General features: G+C 57.5%; 1 protein-coding gene across 1 annotated transcript in view; it reads left to right on the forward strand.

The window, feature by feature from the left end:
- Positions 1-323: 323 nt before the first annotated feature.
- Positions 324-19,208, forward strand: part of EPHA8 (EPH receptor A8) — a 37,151-nt gene continuing 18,266 nt past the window's right edge. The window contains exons 1-3 of the mRNA XM_065927509.1: positions 324-417; positions 5,785-5,849; positions 12,269-12,932. Of these exons, the coding sequence (XP_065783581.1) occupies positions 324-417; positions 5,785-5,849; positions 12,269-12,932 (823 nt within the window). The remainder of the gene's footprint in view (positions 418-5,784; positions 5,850-12,268; positions 12,933-19,208) is intronic.

Consider the following 19,208-nt stretch of genomic DNA (forward strand, 5'->3'; position numbering starts at 1 on the left):
GCGTGCGCACGTGGGGCGGGCGGCGGTGTCCGCGGGTCGCTGTCCGCGGTGCGGGCTCCGTGTCCCCCCCGCACCCGCCTCGGTGCTGATTGGCTCGGCGCCGCCGTGACGGGCCGGCCCCCGCCCGGGGCGGCGGCGGCGGCGGCGGCGGCGGCAGGGGCGGGCGCGGGTGCCCGCGTGTGCGCTGCGAGCCGGCGTGTGCGCCGGTGTGTGCGCCCGGCCGCCGGGTGTGCGGGAGATCAGGGAGCGCGCCGACGCGCGGGCGGCCGCGGCCGAGCCCAGGGTGCGCGGCGCCCCCGCCCGCCCGCCCGCCCGGCCGGGCCATGGCCCCCGCCCGGGGCCGCCTGGCCCCCGCGCTCTGGGTCGTCACGGCCGCGGCGGCGGCGGCCACCTGCGTGTCCGCGGCGCGCGGCGAAGGTGAGCGGCGGCGGCTGGCGGGGCGGGGGCGGCCAAGGGGCCGGGGGCGCGGCGCGCGCAGCAGCCGGAGCGAGCCCGCCGAGAGGCTCAACTTCCTTCCCCTCGACCCCAGTGCCCGAGGGGCTGGGATCCCTGGATCTGGGTGGGGAGGGGTGGCACCGCAAGAGACCCGGGGTCCGGGGACGGAGCGCCAGGGACAGGGCTGGGGGGAGAGGGACCCGGGGGCTTGAGGAGGGACAGGGAGGCACGAGGGACAGGGGGACGGGACTCGGGGCTTCGGAGCTGGGGACAGGGAACTGAGGATCGGACACCGGGGATGAGGAGACAGGACCGGAGGATGGAAGACAAGAGAAGAGCTAGAGGGGACAGAGGAGACAGGTCAGGGGACGGGGTGGGGGCAGAGGACAGGGGACCGGGATGCAGGGCGAGGTTCAGAGGGCCGAAGAGAAGCGGCCGGGATGGCCGGGATGGCGCCCAGGGATGGGGGCCAGGAAGGGAGGCAGGAGGACCAGAGAACAGAACCAGGTTTGGGGGAAGACCGGCGTGAAGGGCAGGGAATGAGGGTCTTGGAAGTGGGCTGGGCTGGAGGGCTGGGGGCCGGGGGCGCGGAGGGACAGCAGTCGCCAGGGACTGCCTGCTGGGAGGGGAAGCAGGTTTGGTGGGCGCTGGGGAGAGGGGCCTGGGAGGAGGGGGCTGAGCAGACTGCAGACAGACCGAGGCGGCAAGGCCCGGAGAGCTGGGTCTCGTCCAGGGACAAGGCTGGGGAAGTGCGGTCACTCTGGGGGACACGGGATGAGGGTGTGGGCTGAGCGTTAGAGACCAAAAGGATCTGGGAGGGGATAAGGGAAGCCGGGAGGGGGCATCTATCAGGTTTCACCAACACCTAGGGCTGCACACCTGCGTGAGCGTGTGCGTACACACACACACACACACACACTCACACCTTAGTCCACCAGGCACCCCAGGTCCAGCTCAGGACACTGCCCTGGGTTCTGCTCCTTGCCCGACCCCTGCCCTGGACCTCCTCTCCTCTTGCAGCTCTGCCAGGAGGAGGCCTGACTCGGGGGTCTGTGCAAATCCTAGGGTTCACAGCCTGGGTCCAGAGCCGCGTCCTCAGCCTGGCAGGATGAACTCCTAGATTCCAGGGAGCTCCAGAGCTGGTGTCTCTTATCCACGCTCAGACACACAACCGATCCACCCCTCACACACGAACAGCTCAGAGAGATGCAGCCATACCCACAGCCACACTTGCAGCAGCCGCCTCGTGTTGGGATTCACACACAGAGACCCAGGCCCGCAGAGAGTTGTGTGCATGGACAGCCCCCACACCCCTACAGTCAGATGCCCAGAAGTGCAGCCAGTACACACATGCACGCGTGTGCATGTAAAGATTCATGGGTGTGAAAATATGCACATCGTGGGCAGACACCACATATATGAAAAGACCCTCAGACTTGCATTCCTGTCCCTAGAAACGCATGTGCACGGCACCAATGCACATCAGATGTACATAAACTCAACCTCCAATGAGACAGGGGCCACACAGGGAGCAGGGACCTTAGCAAGGGAGCGGAGGGGTGAGCCGGGAAGGGGTGAGCCGGGAAGGGGTGAGCAGGGAAGGGGACACAGGGCCCTGGGAGGTCTGGGAGCTGGGGCCCGAGGACAGTTTCCTCCGGGTTGGATGGGGAGAAGGCGGCAGTTTCTTTACCCAGCGGGTTTCTGAGGGGCCCACAGCAAGTGCCTGGGCTTCGGGTGGTGCAGGCCCAACTCCGTACTTCAACCCTTGTCTTTGGGGAGGATCCAGCGCCCTCCAGAATGCCAGACTGGCAAACCCCAGATCCCCCTAGGAGGGGACTTTGACCCGGCTCCTGAGCAGAGAGCAGACCGTTTTGGCCTGGGAGAGAGGCTGTGTCCGGGGAGGGGCAGCAACTGGAAAAGAGGCGAGGTCACCAGGAGAGGAAGCGGGGTGGGGGGGGCGTATGTCAGGGGTGGGAGGGAGGCAGGCAGGCCAGGTGCCAGGGCCTGGCCACACCTATTTGATCTGCGCAGCAGGGCGCCCCTGCCTGGGCACAGTTTACCCACGCAGGTCTGACGGTCCTGGGTGGAGAGTTGGGGCCTGGGTTCCATGCAGGACAGCCAGAGTCTGTGCGCTGGTGCAGGGCCAGGACCGGCCGGGGGGACTGTGGGAACTCAGGGAGGGGACTCATTTCTCAGTGGGGGTCCTGCAAAGGTGACAGTGCCCCAGGCTACCCAAGTGCCCCTCTGACAGGTGCCTCACAGGGCTGGGGACGGCCCTGCACCTGCAGAGATGCCCCCAAACCCCACCAGGCTCAAAGCCCCTTATCACTCTCTGACGTGGATTATCCACCAATTTGGGTGATCTCCGAGGCATTCACATCCCAGCTGACATCCCCTGGCCACCCCGAATTCTCCAGCCTCGCCACCATGCTCTCTGTCCTCCGGGAATGTAAATCAATTTAAGTATTAGTCTCAGCGAAATGGAATGGGGGAAGGTGACGGCGCGGGAGAAAAAAAGAAATCGCATAATACCTTCCTCAGTCAAACAGGAAAGGCTTAGGAATTATCTGTGATTCTCAGAGCAGGGGGGACCCGTTTGATCCCCCAGAACAGGCCGGCAGGTAGGCCCGGGAGGGACGCCTGCAGACATCTGGCCGATGAGGAAACTGAGGCACAGAGGGGTTAAGTGGTTGCTTCCTTGAAGGCCCTGAGAGACCGTGTGTTCAGTTTTCCCATCTGCAAGTGGGGAGATGGGCCCAGAGAGGGTCATCGACTTCCCAGGGGTCACATAGACCTATAGTCCAGCAGCGCAAGAGGCCAGAGAAAGCTCGGCCCTGGTGAGCTGAAGCGTTGGCCTCTCCAAGGGGACTCAGGCCCTGGCAGGAGGGGCCTTAGCCCTGGACTTCCCTCCAGCCCCGTGAGACCTCCTGTGGGCCTGGAGCCTCCCGTGAGAGACCCTCTGCATCCACCCATAGAAGGGGACAGGACACGGGGAAGATGGGGACAGAGAGAGAGGAGGGGAGGGGACGGACAGAGACGAGTCTGGAAGGAATTGGAACAAGCAGCCATGGAATCCGGTCGCTCTTCCTGAATCCAATAGAATTGACTTTTGACTTATCTTTGGATTATCTGAGCCCCCCCTTGCCTGACTGATCACAAATCAGCTGCAGATGTGGTTGGGGATTCCCAGCGGGGAGGGAAGGGCCTGGAAAGTGGGGGTGCGCAGGATGCTGCCTCTAGAGTCGGGGTGTTCATGGGGAGAAGTCCCAGGGGCCCCTGGGTGGACACAGGTCTGAGCTGCATCCAGGGGTGCTGACCCGGGGTCCTTCAGTTCCGAGACCCCCGTCTGGGATGTGGGGTGTGGCGGGAGAGCCCACAGGTCCCTGTCCGCCGCCCACCCCCCCACTCCCCAAACTCGGCCCGCTGGTCTGGGGGAAACTGCAGTGCAGCCCCTCCCCCGCCCACCCGCCAGCAGGAGGAGAGAGCTCCTGACCCAGTTTTCTCGCCATTGCCGGGGAGGGAGGGAGGGAGGCGGGAAAGCTTCTCTGCCTGCCGCCCTGGCATGGGGCCGGTTCAGCTCAGGGAAGGGAGATCCCCCTGCGGACGTTGCCTCCATCCCCTGGTCCCACCCGGCCCCCCGGGGATCCCAAGCCGGAGCTCAGAAGGCCCTCCCTAGCTCGGCAAGTCCTCTTTCCAGCTGCCCTCTGGGCCCCACCCCCAGAGGGGATGGGTGGGGACAGTAAGGGGAGGAAGAGGAAGAAAAGCCGCGCATGAGAGCATCCTCACTCCCAACATTTCCTGAGGACACTTGTCTCCATCAGTGAGGGGCAGGCGCAGAGCTATGCAAACCTCAGGCAGGAGGACAGCACCCACCCTCTCTTCGGGAAAGTTCCAGGAAGGCCGATTTTAACCCTCTGCCACCTGCACGGGTTGGTTGGAAGCCCGTGGTTGCTGGCTGGGAGAGGTGGGTAGACAGAAGAGAAAGGAAAATGAAAGCTGTGAGACTTGGATCCCAAACCCCTTTCATCAGAGAGATCAAAGGCAGCAGGGCCCAGAGAGGTGGAGGGACTCACCCAAGGACACACAGCACTTAAAGACAGTGCTGGTATTCAAGCCCTGATTTCGTCCCAGTTTGGTGCATCTTTATCGCCTTAAAGTGAGTGATACTCACTACTCTTCGGTACCAAGAGAGAGGCAGGAGGGCCGGGACTTAAGGAACAGGAACCAACTTTGGTAAGGCGTTGGCTCCAGGCGTTACCAGTTTACTGTCGCCCACCCTTATGTATCATTATCCCCATTTTACAGATGAGGAAATTGAGGTTCAGTGAAGTGCAGGTCACCCACTATCAGGTAGCTGTGTTGAGATGTGAGCCCAGTAGTGTCTGATTCTGAAGGCAGGCTCTTTTCTCTACCCTGTTGTTGGTACTTAGCAGAGTCCCCTTTGAGGGTCTGACTTAGAGTAAATGTGCCTCTCGGGCCAGCATTCCTTCTCTGAGGTTCTGCTCCTTGGGCTCAAGCTGCCGGGGCTGGTGGCTTTGTCTGTGGTGCTTTGGGTGCCAGCCCAGCAGTCACACCTGTGGAGCTCCAGGCACCGTCCTGATCTTCCCTGAGGCTCAGTGTTTTCATCTGGAAAATGGGCAGAGGGATGAGCACCTTTCAGTGTTGCCATGTGGACCGTGGATGAGGCATTGCAGGCTCCCCTAGCAGAGCCCAGCACGTAGTACGTGCTCCCTACGAGGCAGCGCCTCCTCCTCCAAAGCCCTCCATGTCCCGTCTGCACCGAGGACCTGCTCGGTGGGAGGTGCCTTTTCGGGACCCTGCTGATGGGAAAGCTGGGTCCAGTCCTCTGGATGGAGGTTTGACTTTCAGTGCAAACATCGGTGGGCGCTTTGGAATGTCATGTCCTGTGAGTGGCCCAGGGCCAGGTCATCTTCACAGCCCCCTGCAAGGCAGGCATCACCATCACCCCATTTTATAGAGGAGGAAGTGGGGGCTCAGGGATGGAGGAAACTCGGTCAGGGACAAACAGCTCCTAAGTGGCAGAGCTGTGATTCAGATTCAGACTTCCTGGACCACTAAGCCCCGACCTTCGGCATCTCACTGCCACCACGTCGAGGCAGCCTAGCTCTTAGGGCATTTTGAGTCTTCCGGGAGGTGAGAAGGTTATATTTTGTGGTGGTAGAGGCAGGCTTCAGGAAAGAGCAAGAACTTGACCTGAGTCTTGAAGGCCAGGGAAGTGAGAAAGGACCCAGAGACCGGAGCTGGAGTGTTTGGGCCGGTGTGGCCAGGCCGCCCTGGCCCTGGGGGACTGGCCAAGGATCTAATGTGCTCTTGCCTCCTCTTCTGCAGTGAACTTGCTGGACACGTCCACCATCCACGGGGACTGGGGCTGGCTCACGTATCCAGCTCACGGGGTGAGTGATGGGCAGCGGGGCCAGTGATGTCCCTCTGTGAACAGAGAGGTGTGACGCCCAGTGCTTATCATCGGGCAGATCAAAAGGAAGCAGAGGCCACGAGAGGTGAAGGGACTTAGCCAAGGACACACAGCAATCAGAGGCAGAGCTGCAGACTTCTTAAATTTCGTGCATGCAGACTTCTGGAATTCCAGAACCAAGTCCAGGGCCGGCTCCCCCTTCTTCCAGTCTGAGGTCTGGATGTGGTATCCTTCCGCCTGTGTCCCACGCCCACCCGGCCTCCATGGTGATGCTGGGCTCCGCCCAGTAGATCCTTGTACTCACAGGCGACTCCCTTCTGCCCTCCTGGGGAGTTGGCATGGTAACCCCAAGTGTCCAGAGCCAAGGATACACTGCCCAGTCCCCCCGATTCTCTTAAACCTCAGGGGGGCAGGGCGGTAAAGCCAATACAAGCCCATGAGCTTGGTGGGGTTGGGCCCCACCATCCACAAGCTGAGTGTCCTTGAGTCACCACTTCACCTCCCTGAGCCTCAGTTTCCCTGTCTGTAGAATGGGATGAGCACGTGGCAACCTCGTGGGGTTTGCTGGGAGGGTGAAGCGAGATGACACGTGGTCTTGGCACCATGCTTGGCACAGGGTAGGCCTCCATTAAATGTATTATTATCATTATCATTGTCATTAGTGTGTATTATGGCTATATCTTAGATAAATTTCCTCCTACAGACAGGCTCAGAAACACGCACATCCCCACCATAGACACAAGCACGTCTGGCACCCGCAGCTTCTTGCATGAACACTTCTGCTTCCATGGCTCCGGAGACAGAGTGATGATAATATTAATGATGATGATGGCACTGAGCTGATATTTGAGTATTTCTTTACTGTGGGGTAAGACTGTAGTCTGGGCTGTCTGGGGGCTGTGCCTGGGGTCAGGACAGTCCCGGCTCCTCTCTCTCTGGGGGTCTGGTCCCCAGATGGTGGTAAGCTGAGTCTATTGTCAGCAGCTCCCCTGTACCAGGCTCCAGGGAGTTGAAGGAGCAGGCCAGGGCCCCTGAGAGCCAGGACAGACCCCTTCTCTGTCTCAGCCCATCAACCCTGCCTGAAGACAAAGGCTGGGCCCTGGGGGTGTCCCATTACCCCCCAGGGCCTCAGCCTCTCCCCTTGAGGGGCTCTTCTGTGTGTCTCGCATGGCTGTCTCCTGGGGTGCTCGTGCATGTGAAGGGCTTTGGTGCAGAGAACCGGCTCTGCCAGTAGCAGGGGCTGACCCAAGACAGGGGGACTGCCTGGCTGTGGGCTGGGTCAGCGTCTCCCTTGCGACTCAGCAGCTGGGCAGGAATGGAACTGAACCCCCGGTTGGTGCTGGGTGTCTCTGTCCCTCTGTCCCACTCAGAGCTTAGGACTTGGTTTTTAGGGTAACAAGAAGTAGGAAGGATTTTAAGGAGGGGTGGGGGGTGGTGAGAAATATGACTGGACTTGTGTTTTGGACAATAGCACTGGTCATGTAAGGTTCTTTTGTTTGCTGGATGCTATGAAGAGTGGCTCGGGGAATTCCCTGTTGGTCTACTGGTTAGGACTTCGTGTTTTCACTGCCAGAGGTGCAGGTTCAATACCTGGTTGGGGAACTAAAGATCTTGCAAGCTATATGGCATGGCTAAAAACAGACAAACAAAATCCCCTAAAAAAAGACTGGTTCAGAGTTACTCATTTCACTTGAGAGTTAGAACAAATAACTTATATTCACATAAAGTGAAGTCGCTCTGTCGTGTCCAACTCTTTGCAACCCCATGGACTGTAGCCTACAAGGCTCCTGCATCCATGGGATTTTTCAGGCGCGAATACTGAAATGGGTTGCCATTTCCTTCTCCAGAGGATCTTCCTGACCCAGGGATCAAACCAAGGCCTTCTGCAATGTAGGCAGCCACTTTACCGTCTGAGCCACCAGGGAAGTCACATAGCTCTTAACAACTTGTGGACATTTTCTCATTTAATCACCACTACTAATCTAAGTGGTGCAGTCATCCCATTTCACAGATGAGGAAGCTGAGGCTCAGAGCAGGGAGAGAAAACTCTCCACCATCAGGCAGGTTTCAAGTGATGGATATGAGCTCAGATCTCTCTGGGCCTGGAGCCGTCACTGGGTCCCTGTGTCACCTTCTGAAGGGCTGGGAACTGATCCTGCATTATTTACTGAGACAGGGACCTCCTCCTATCAGCATAGGACCTGGAGATGGGGCTTGCCCAGAGGAGAGAGAAAGCCAGATGAGATCTCTGTTTCCAAGCTCTGGATCTTGACCCTGTTCCAGGCTGGCGGGTGAAACATGCAGGTGCCCACATCCAGGGGGTCTGGGGAGGGCCCTGGGAATCTTTGGTTGAATAAGTTTGTAGCTGGGTGGAGATTGGTGGTCCCTGCGGTTCCATCCATCCTTCTGATTCTGGAGTCTGTTAAACACCCTGGGTACAAGGGTCACCAGTGCCTGTCTCCAGCATCACCAAGTTATCAGACCGTCAGGCAGGCCTCACAGCCTGAAGCCAGCAGTGCTGGGTCGGGACGAGCCGGGGCTCTGCGGCCTCAAATCAGCGTGATCAGGCCAGTCCTTTACCTCGCCTCCACCTCCTCGTTTATAACACAAGGATGATCACAGAGCCTGCTCCCTGCAGTTGTCATCTGAGAGATGATGCAGGAAAAGGACATTGTACCAGCAAGAAACCAGACGCTCTGAGAGGTTAAGCGTCTCCGCTAAGATCCGGGGAGTCTGGCTCCCAGAACTCACGCTTCTAACCAGGCTGCGACCCTCTCTTTGGACCCCTCTGTCCACGCACTGGGTCGTGCTCCACCTCACCTGGTGAATTAAGAGCCTCACCTGGTGAATATTCCTTTTCATTATCTCTTGATCCTCACCAGCCCCTGGAGTAGATGAAAGTTGGCAGGCGTTAGCTACCTAAATTAACGTATGAGAAGTCCAGAGCTCAGAGAGGGAGTGTGATCTGCCCAGGGATGCACAGCTGGTTCGCTGCTTTCGGTTCCTGGAGGGGGACAGAGTTCCGTAGGGATAGTGGGGGCTGGTGGGAGCGGTATGTGCCAGGCAGCTGGGCTGGGCGTGGCACTGGGCATGGAGTGGGGTGCTCCAGGTGAGAGCAGGGCTGATTCTCCCTTGCACCACCCACCAGGAATTTGTGCCACACTGTCTGCGGCAGCCCCTGAGGCTAAGCCAGGCCATTGGCCCTGCTCAGGCGGCTGGAGCAGACTGGGATCGAGCTGATTAATTTATCCGGGTCCCTGGCAGGAAACAGACAGCAAGCAGCTGGCTAACTCTTTGGTGTTCTATTAATTGTGACAATGACTTTAACCCCAGATGTGACACAGTGCCGCCCAGAGCCCCGACTGCAGAGTGAGGTGTGGCGTGGGGGTCCTTCTCGGGGTGGGGGGCATGCAGGAGGCATAGTCTTTCAGGTAAGGCTGGCACGCCCTGGTCTGCTTCCCCAGGGGTCCCTGGAGGCAGGCACAGGGAGTGGGATGATGACAGGCCAGCATCGTGTCAGTCCCCTTCTGGGCCAGGCCCCAGCTAAGCACCAGGCAGGCTTCTTCTCTGTGCATCCTCTCAAGTCTCACTGAAGTGGGGCCTTTCTGAGCCCCTCTTACAGATAAGGGCGCTGGGGATTGAGACCATATAGCTGACCAAGATGAAGTCAGATCGAGCGGCTTTTGTCGGGCAGGGAAGACTCGGGATGCCTCAGATCCCCACTCTAGTGCTTGTGGGACAACTCGGGACGCTGCCAATTCTCAGAGAAAGTGAGGAGTGATCTTCGCTCCTCCCAAACTGTCCTCCCCTCCCCGGCCCCTGCTTAAGCAATAGGGTCCCCTGTTCAAAGACAATACCCACAGAAGCCCAAGAGAGATCACGGCCCTGCATCTCTGATGCACGCAGGACGTGACCCCAGAGAGGCGTGGTCACTTGCCTAAGGTCACACAGCCAGCTGAGACTGAACCCAGGCCTCTCGACCTTTGTTTCACTTCTCAACGCTGTGTCTTCGACGTGGCTCTTCTGTGTCCAGAGGGGGCTTGCTGAACATTGCTGGGGCTATCCCTCGAACCCCTGCAGGAAGGTCCAGCCTCAGCCCTGCAGGGGATTTTGCCCACCCCGAATGCCCCCACCCCGAATGCCCCCACCCTGAGTGCCCCCACCCTGAATGCCCACACCCCGAGTGCCCCCACCCCGAGTGCCCCCACCCTGAATGCCCACACCCCGAGTGCCCCCACCCCGAGTGCCCCCACCCTGAATGCCCACACCCCGAATGTCCCCACCCCGAATGCCCACACCCTTCGTGTGTCGCCCTCCACACTTTATCTGTGAGAATAGGAGGGGGCTGGTGGGGAGAGAGTATTTCTTGTGCAATTCTTTTTATTAGTTCAGGTCAGTCACTCAGTCATGTCCCACTCTTTGTGACCCCTGCTGTGAACTGCAGCACGCCAGGCCTCCCTGTCCATCACCAACTCCCGGAGTTTACCCAAACTCATGTCCATTGAGTCGCTGATGCCATCCAACCATCTCGTCCTCTGTCGTCCCCTTCTCCTCCTGTGGCAAAATACACTTAACATAACATTTACCATCTTAGCCATTTGTAAGCCTCCAGTTCAGTGGCATTAAGTCCATTCACATTGTTATGTGACCGTCACCACCGTCCATCTCTAGAGTGCTTTCATCTTCCCAGACTGAAATTCTGTATCCATTAAATTATAATAACTCCCATGACCCTCTTGCCTCAGCCCCTGGTAAGTACCAGTCTACTTTCTGTCTCTAGGAATCTGATGTAAGGGCCTCATGTAAGTGGAAGCATATAGGACTTGTCCTTTTGTGTCTGGTTTATTTCACGCAGCATAAGGTCTTCAAGGTTCCTCCGTGTTGTAGCACGTGTCAGAGTTTCACAGAGTCCCGCTGTATCAGTAGGTACATTTTGTTTGTCCATTTATCCACTGAGGGACATTTGCGTTTCCAAACTTTGGGCTGCGATAAGCATGGGTGTGCAAATCTCTGATTGTGTCCCTGCTTTTGTTTCTTTTGGGTGCACACCCAGGGGAGGAACTGTTGGTAATTCTATGTTTAATTGCTTGTTATTCACTGTTTTCCACAGTGGCCGCACCAGTTAACATTCCCACTAGCAATACACAGAGTTCCAATTTCTCCACATCCTCGCCAGCCCTTGTTATTTTCAGTTGCTTTGATAATAGCTAATGGGTGTGAAGTGGTATCTCACTGTGGTTTTGATTTGAATTTCCCTAATGCTTAGTGACGCTAAGCATCTTTCCACATGCTCTTTGGCCATCTGTGTATCTTCTTTAGAGAAAAGTCTATTCAAGTCCTTTGCCCGTTTTCTAATTAGGTCTCTCTGGTTCTTTGTTTTTCAATTGTAGAAGTTCTTTATATATTCTGGATACTAATCCATGTCAGATACGTGGTTTGCAGCTGTTTTCTTCCATTCTGGGGGTTGCCTTCTCACTCCATTGATTGTGTCAGTGACGGTCACTGGTTTTACTTCTGAATCAGTGACGCCTGGCCAGTATCTGACACATAAGTGATCATACTCAACTTCCCCGCATCCCGGTACGCCCTTGCAGGGGACCCAGGGCAGCCCATGGTGGGGGGGGGGGGGCAGAGGGAACATCACACACAGCAAGACAGAGGAATCCATCCATCAGACACTTAACAAGCACCGGTTCAGCGGGTGCTGCTGAAGGATTTGAGGCCAGGGTGTGACACAGCTTCATGCAATTGAACAGATCTTTCTGGCAGCTGATGTGAAAACTGGACTCGTGGGCTCACTGACTTCCCCACGCAAGTCACCCCACTCTGGGAGTGACAGAGTAGCTGTGTAGAAACGAGGTCAGAGCCCTGTAGCTTTGGCATCAGTTCTAGTCCTGGCTCCATCACTCGATAGCTATGTGACCCTGGACACACGGCTCTAGGTTTGAACCCCTTGGTTCTGTGTCTGTGAAGAGGCAACAGATAACGCTTCCCCCAAAATATCCCCGGTGGCTCAGACAGTAAAGAATCTGCCTGCAATGCAGGAGACAGAAGAGATACAGCTTTGGTCAGGAAGATCCCCTAGAGAAGGAACTGGCAACCCACTCCAGTACTCTTGCCTGGAGAATCTCTTGGACAGAGGAGCCTGGCAGGCTACAGTCCATGGGGTCACAAAGAGTCAGACACGACCGAGTGACTAATAACACTTCCCCGTAACCACGTGTGTAGGGTGCTTGGCCTCTTGATGGCTGACAGTCCCCTGGAAGGTCAGCCCCTGGAGGCTGGAGAATGTTCAGTCTTCTTTCCCAGACCTCCCCTAGCACCGTGCGCATGGCTTGTGGCAAGGGAGGGCCAGCCGCTGCCTCTCGTTTCAGCCGGCTGTGGTCTCTCTGCCTGCAGTGGGACTCCATCAACGAGGTGGACGAGTCCTTCCGGCCCATCCACACGTACCAGGTTTGCAACGTCATGAGCCCCAACCAGAACAACTGGCTGCGGACCAGCTGGGTGCCCCGAGACGGCGCCCGGCGTGTCTACGCCGAGATCAAGTTCACCCTGCGCGACTGCAACAGCATGCCCGGCGTGCTGGGCACCTGCAAGGAGACCTTCAACCTCTACTACCTGGAGTCGGACCGCGACCTGGGCGCCAGCACGCAGGAGAGCCAGTTCCTCAAAATCGACACCATCGCGGCCGACGAGAGCTTCACGGGGGCCGACCTGGGCGTGCGGCGCCTCAAGCTCAACACGGAGGTGCGCGGCGTGGGGCCCCTCAGCAAGCGCGGCTTCTACCTGGCCTTCCAGGACATCGGCGCCTGCCTGGCCATCCTGTCCCTCCGCATCTACTACAAGAAGTGCCCCACCATGGTGCGCAACCTGGCCGCCTTCTCGGAGGCGGTGACGGGGGCCGACTCTTCCTCGCTGGTGGAGGTGCGGGGCCAGTGCGTGCGGCACTCCGAGGAGCGGGACACGCCCAAGATGTACTGCAGCGCCGAGGGCGAGTGGCTGGTGCCCATCGGCAAGTGCGTGTGCAGCGCGGGCTACGAGGAGCGGCGGGACGCCTGCGTGGGTGAGCACGCCCCTGCGCGGGTGGGCTGACGGCTGGGCTCAGTCCCGGCAGGGCTGGCGGTGGGGGTGGGGGTGGCAGGCAGGGTTGGCACAGTCGGCAGATGTCTGGGTGGTGCACACAGCACCTGGGAGGAAGCATGAAACCCTAGTGTTCCTGCGTCTCCAGGCCACCCGTGTGTGTGCTGTGTGTGTCTTGTCGGGAGGGAAAATCACCACAGCCAGGTAGATCCCCCGTGGGTGCTGTGGAGAGGTCCATCTCTGGGCACCTGTGTGATTGGGGTATACTAACTGGGTACATACCTGTGTTAGGGAGCAGTGATGGAACCTACCACAGCCGGCACTCTTCTAAGCGCTTTTCACGTATGAACGCATTTAATCCCCACAGCTATCCAGTAAAATAGGAGTTTTATTATCCTGGTGTTAAAGATGAGGATGATGAAGCCCAGAGAGGCAAAGTAACTTCCCCAAGGTCACACAGCTGGAAAGTCAACAGAACTGTGATTTGAATTCAGAAGTCTGGCTCCAGAGTCCAGATTCAGAACCACTGAACTGCTACCCTATTGGGTGGGAGCGGGTGTCGACTGGGATCTGGGCTCGGGGTGAATGCATGCGTGGCGAACAGGGGCATCGTGAAGACAGGCGGGCGGGGACAGCCAGGGAGTTTCCGGGTTGCAGGCAGAACTTAGCTAGAGGTGTGGGGGCGGGGACAGCTGAGAGCAGCTGGGTCTTGGACTAGCACCTGTTGCCACAGGTATCTACGGCTGGGGTTCCCATATCACAGACCAGGAGCAGGGCCTGAGTCCAGGCTGTGTGTGTGTGTGTGTGTGTGTGTGTGTGTGTGTGTGTGTGTGGTCAGCGGACATGCATCTTGGATCGGTGCAGCCAGGCATCCCGACAGCCCAGGAACACCGGGAGGGCTGGCGAGCGCACACAGCTGGTGCCCCAGCTGTTACTGGTCTTGCCCTGGTTGCCCTCTGCCGTCCCTTGATCTCCCCAGGGGCCGGACACATGGCAGCTCAGCCACTCAACCCAGCCTAGTGAAGCCTGCTGTGGGGACCAGTGGTTCTCCTGGGGAAGGAGATGCTCCTGGGTGGGGATCAGAGAGACCAGGGCCTGTCCCCCAGACAGCCTCGGGGAAGACTGGCCTGCGGCCCTGAAAGACACTCAGAAAATCCTCCACAGGCCCCGGGACCACAGTTAGAGGGCCCCTCAGGCCTCCCAGCACCGAGCCTCTGTCCTAGCCAGCAGGAAGGCCCCTTGGTGCTCACAGGAGCAGGACACAGGCTGACCGTTTCAGGTGATGTTCAAGGTAGCTTCAGAGACCACCCCAGGCCACTTTAGGAGTTGTCGTGCCCCAGGAACTCCAGGACCATATTCTTCTGTCCAGCCACCAGGCCCTTTCTGGCCCTTCTCTGGGGCTGTCTGATTTCCTCGTGCATGTGTGCTAAGTCGCTTCCATTGTGTCCAACTCTTTGCGACCCTATAGACTTTAGCCTGCCAGGCTCCTCTGTCCATGGGGCTCTCCAGGCAAGAATACTGGAGTGGGTTGCCGTGACCTCCTCCAGGGGATCTTTCCGACCCTGGGATCGAACCAATGTCTTTCATATCTCCTGCATGAGCAGGTGGGTTCTTTACCACTCGTTCCATCTGTGAAGGCCTTAAATCTTTTTTTACCCTGCTGACAGCTGTACGTTCACTCTCCTGGACCCTAAACTCCAAAGCACCTTCTGTGACATTTACCTGTTTCCGGATTTGTTCTACCTTCTGTGGCCTAGTTTGCCAGGCTCCCCAGGCCTGCAGCCTCTCCTGGTTCCTTCACAGACATCCCTGTACTTCTCAAGTTCCCGCTGGGTAGCAGTAGCAACAAACATTCCTATTGCCTTTACAGCTTCCAAGGAGATTCCTAGGACATCATTTCATTGGCTTATTGTAGCAAGGCAGGTATTACAACTCCATTTTACAGATGGGGAAACTGAAGCCCAAGAGATCATGGCCTACTTGGGTCTCACAGCTGATGAGAGGTGGAATGAGTCCTGAGTCAGGTCTGTCTTGCTCTGAGCTATGTGTAGGCTTTTCACCTATCCCTGGCCCATCCTGACTGCCTTCCCTGCTAGACCCAGTTCCCAACATCCCCTTATTCTGATGGGGATAATAAAATCTCTTAGAGACAAGTTTTCAAGTGTTTGCTATGTGCCAGGCACTTAAACGAGCACTTCATACAGATCATGTCAGTAACTCATCCATGCATCGGGGATAGAGGCACAGGGCATCCCTGTCTCCAGGGAGTTCACAGCTTCTCATCCTTACAGTAGTCCTTAAAGCTAGGTATTGTATTCCCATCTCACAGATGGGGAAAACTGAGTCCCCTCCACTTAAGTGGCAGAGTAGGGATCTGATCCCATGTTTTCTCACTCCAGAGCCCTGAACAGCTTCCTCTGTCCACAAACCCTCTGCAAAGCCTTGCTTCACGCCTCCCTGGGATAACATTAAAGCAGTTAGTAACCAGGACTATATAAGCTATAACCGTCGGGTGGGCCAGCCTGTGGATACCTGCTCAAGGTCAGCTGTCCCCAGCACTGGAATGAGCCAGGGAGAACACCAGGCTCCTTGTTTGTCCAGCGTGCATCCTTGCCCTTCGAGGAAGACTGGTCCTCCTGACTTCGGGGTGGGGGCCTCACTCAGAGGTACTGCTCCAGCCTCCTTTTTTGGTGGAGATGGAAAGTGAAGCCCAGAGAGGGAATGCATCTTGCCCAAGGGCCTACAGCATGTCAAGGGCAGGACTCTTGGTGGAAACACCGAGGCTTGAGCAGCCGGACGTCCTCAGAGCTGGGAGAAGTCAAGGCCACTCCCATTTCCTCACACTGCAGGCACGTTAATAAAAAATAATAAAGTAATGCCAAAGCAGGGTTAGGGAATTGCAGCCTGTTTTGATTTTTACATTTAAATCACAATACAACATAATTATGCCAGTTGCAAGATAATTACAGGTTTTATAAAAACATTAATTCATCGTGCACTGCAGGCAGTGGGGTCTGGGGACAGGATGCCAGTTTTAAATCACACGGGGAAAGATGCTTCTCAGCCCTGTCGGTGGGCGTGTCCGGTGTCTGCTGACGTCCTTTGAAGAAACAGCACAGGTGCAAACCTGAGGTGCTCGCCTAACGGGAGCCCCAGGCCAGCGGCCCTGTGATGTCCCCACTCCCTCCTTGGTGGGTAGCCCGCGGATTGAGGGGAGAGGGGCCGGAAAGGGGCTGGGCACAGACTGGGCGTGCCTTTGCTGATCTACTTGAGATGACCTCAAAGCTGCAGCCCCGGACCCAGCCTGAGTGGGAACTCCGGAGACCCATGGGGCCCTGGCCTTCTCCATCAGGCAGTTCTCTCTGAGCAAACAGGGCTGGATGAGGGGGTCCTGGCCTCCCCTGCCCGAGTGCCCCTCCACCTTCTTTCTAGCGACAAGAGAAGGGACCCAGAGCTTGAAGGCTGCAGCAGCAGCCAGGCCCATGGCAACAGCCGTCAGGCTCCTGTCTCGGCGGTCTCACCCTCGTGGCTCCCCTTAGAGTGGCCAGGAAGCCATCGATTTTTACAGAGACGACAGTAAAGCCCAGGAGAGGGACCAGCCCAATCACGTGGCTTTTTAGAAGCCTTCCTGAGACCATGTTCGGGCCTCAGGGACCCACGGAAGCATGTCAGAGCCTGGCGGAGCTAGTGCAGTTTACCCGTGGGGAAAGGGGGGCCCAGAGAGGCCAAGTGACCATCCCAAGAACACACAGCTAGCAGTAGTTGATTGAATCCCAAATCTCCCAAGCTCCTGACCAGAAAACTCCCCATTACCCAATTCCTGACCCAGTGACCTTGCCCCCGCCACCCACATGGCTGCACCCCCCCACCCCGAATCCAGAGAGTGGAAGGGCCTCTCAGGACATCGCCCAACGCAGCCGCCACCCGGAGTCCCAAGTCCCTAGCACCGTCCTTTCTGCCACCTGGACGCAGAGTGTAAGCCACCCTCTGCGGCCCTAATCATCTTTCTATAAATATCAGAGCATCTCATTTCGAAGGGGCAGCATGAACAACGAGCTCCTTTGCCTTTCTGACTGTGTTTAAAATCTGATTTAGAATTAATTTCCTTTGGTCGGCCACCGGCAGACACCTTATTTGTCAAATCTCAAGCTCTTCGCGGGGGAGAGGAGAGAGGTGGCCGGGGCCCCCGGCAGCTGCCGGCCTGACAGGCGGCCTGGGCAAGGTGCCCTCGGCAGGGGCGGGAGCCCCTCCTGGCCCGCGGCCGACACCGGGCACCGCAGACGCCGGAAGCGCCCTGGGTCGGCGGGCCCCAGCCCAGAGCCGCTCCATCTGTCTCGGCCATTAATTCCCGGCTCTGCCTCCAGGTCTCCGGGCTCCCCGAGGCCTGGTGATTAGTATTCTTATTAAAGATTATTTTATTTTCATTGAGCGGATTAATCTAGCCTTGACACTTTATAGCCATATGGGTATTAGCCGAGCGTGAGAGAACCACCCACCGGTGGACTGGCGGGATGGCGAAGCTGCCTCTAAGCCGAGGCCGGGTGTTAAGAGGCTGGTGGGGAAAGGCCCTGGCTCCGGAGGCTCCGCCCAACCCGGGTTTGCATCCTGGCTCAGCTGGGAGCCTGGGGCGAGGCACGCAAGCTTCTGTTTCCTCTCTGCCAAACAGATGTGTTCACACCCACCAAGGAGAGTGGTAGTAACAAGTGCCGGGCACTGTGCTGGCGTGAATTCACGCGTATTCACTCCTGTCATTCTCCCAGCCCTTGGAGGTGGGAACTATTCTTATCCCCATTTTCCAGATGGAGACACTGAGGCCCAGCAACTTGCCCAGCGTCACTTAGCCTCGGGGAGGGAGGGGACGGGATGAGAGAAGGAACCCAGCAGGCAGCCTGCTCCTGAGTTTCTGCTCTTGACGGAGGACCCACTGAACTCTGAATGGTCCGGGTCCCCAAGCACCACAGGCTGTCCTGTGGTGCTTCCTCAGGGCCACGTGTCACACGGAGATGTCACTCCGCACGTGGACTGGTCTGCCCCTCACTGCTCAGAAAGCTCCCTGAAAGCAGCGGTAGCTCTTGTTTGCCTCCAATCCATCGCAGAAGCTCAGTAAATGTGGGTGAAGGAGCAGACGAGAGACAGAATAAGCAGGCGGTTCCCACGACATTAATCGATGTGGATCCGATGATTCCAGTGTGATAGAATGTCATTTAGCTCACCAACAGATTGGACAAATATTTGCTGGGGAAGTGTAAAGCCTGTTTCCTCTGCCTGCTTCCTGGGCTCGGGAGGACGCTCTTGGGCTGTGCCCCAGAACTGGGCCTTCTGGGGGGCTCCCGGGAAGAGGAGGCAAGGTCACAAGATGTCAGCTAGGAGCACCCCCCCAACTCCAAGCACCTGGCCCCCAGTCAGGGGCCTCCCCAAGGGCTAGGGAAGACGTCTCAAAACTGAACCACATTCTCCCCAGCTCCCCAGCCTTCTGGCTTCAGTCTCTTGAGTCTGGGAAGCAACTTAGGGACATCATCATGTCTCCTGATTGCAGGTTTCCTCCCAAGTTTGTAGAATTTTACAAATTAACTGGAGTTTAGCTATTATAATCAAAAGATACAATCAAATCAAAGGAAGCTCCTCTCAAGCCCTGAGTTTTTCCAAACAGGACTCAGCAGAGGGAGAGCCCAGTGTTTCGTGGCGGTCCCTGTTTCAAGGTATTCAGTTCCACAGGTGGAGCTGGGAGCCGCCTGTCGAGGTGGCATTTGGTCCACTTGAACTCCTGGGTTCTGTCTCTGCCCAGAGCAGATAGTGGAAGGATTAGTTCACTTTGAAAACGCCCACCAGTGTTGACAGCTCTACGCTGAGCCAGACCCTAGGACCTCTGAGATGAATAAGGCCCTACTCAGAGAGGTCATCGGCCCTCAAGGAGAGAGAGTCAGATACGCAGATGAAAAAAACAGCCGTAGTGTTGCAGGTGGTGAGGCTAAGCAGGGGTGCAAAGGGGAGTGGCCGCGTCTGCGTGTGTGCGTGTGTCTGTGTGTGTGTGTGTGTGTCTGTGTGTCTGCGTGTCTGTGTGTCTGTGTGTGTGTCTGCGTGTGTGTCTGTGTGTCTGCGTGTGTGTGTCTGCGTGTGTGTGTCTGCGTGTGTGTGTGTCTGCGTGTGTGTGCGTTTGGCTGTGTGTGTGTGTGTCTGTGTGTGTGTGTCTGTGTGTGTCTGTGTGTGTGTGTGTCTGTGTGTGTGTGTGTGTGTGTCTCTGTGTGTGTATGTCTGTGTG

The sequence above is a fragment of the Muntiacus reevesi genome, chromosome 3, assembly GCF_963930625.1.
Source record: "Muntiacus reevesi chromosome 3, mMunRee1.1, whole genome shotgun sequence".
Classification (NCBI taxonomy): domain Eukaryota; kingdom Metazoa; phylum Chordata; class Mammalia; order Artiodactyla; family Cervidae; genus Muntiacus; species Muntiacus reevesi.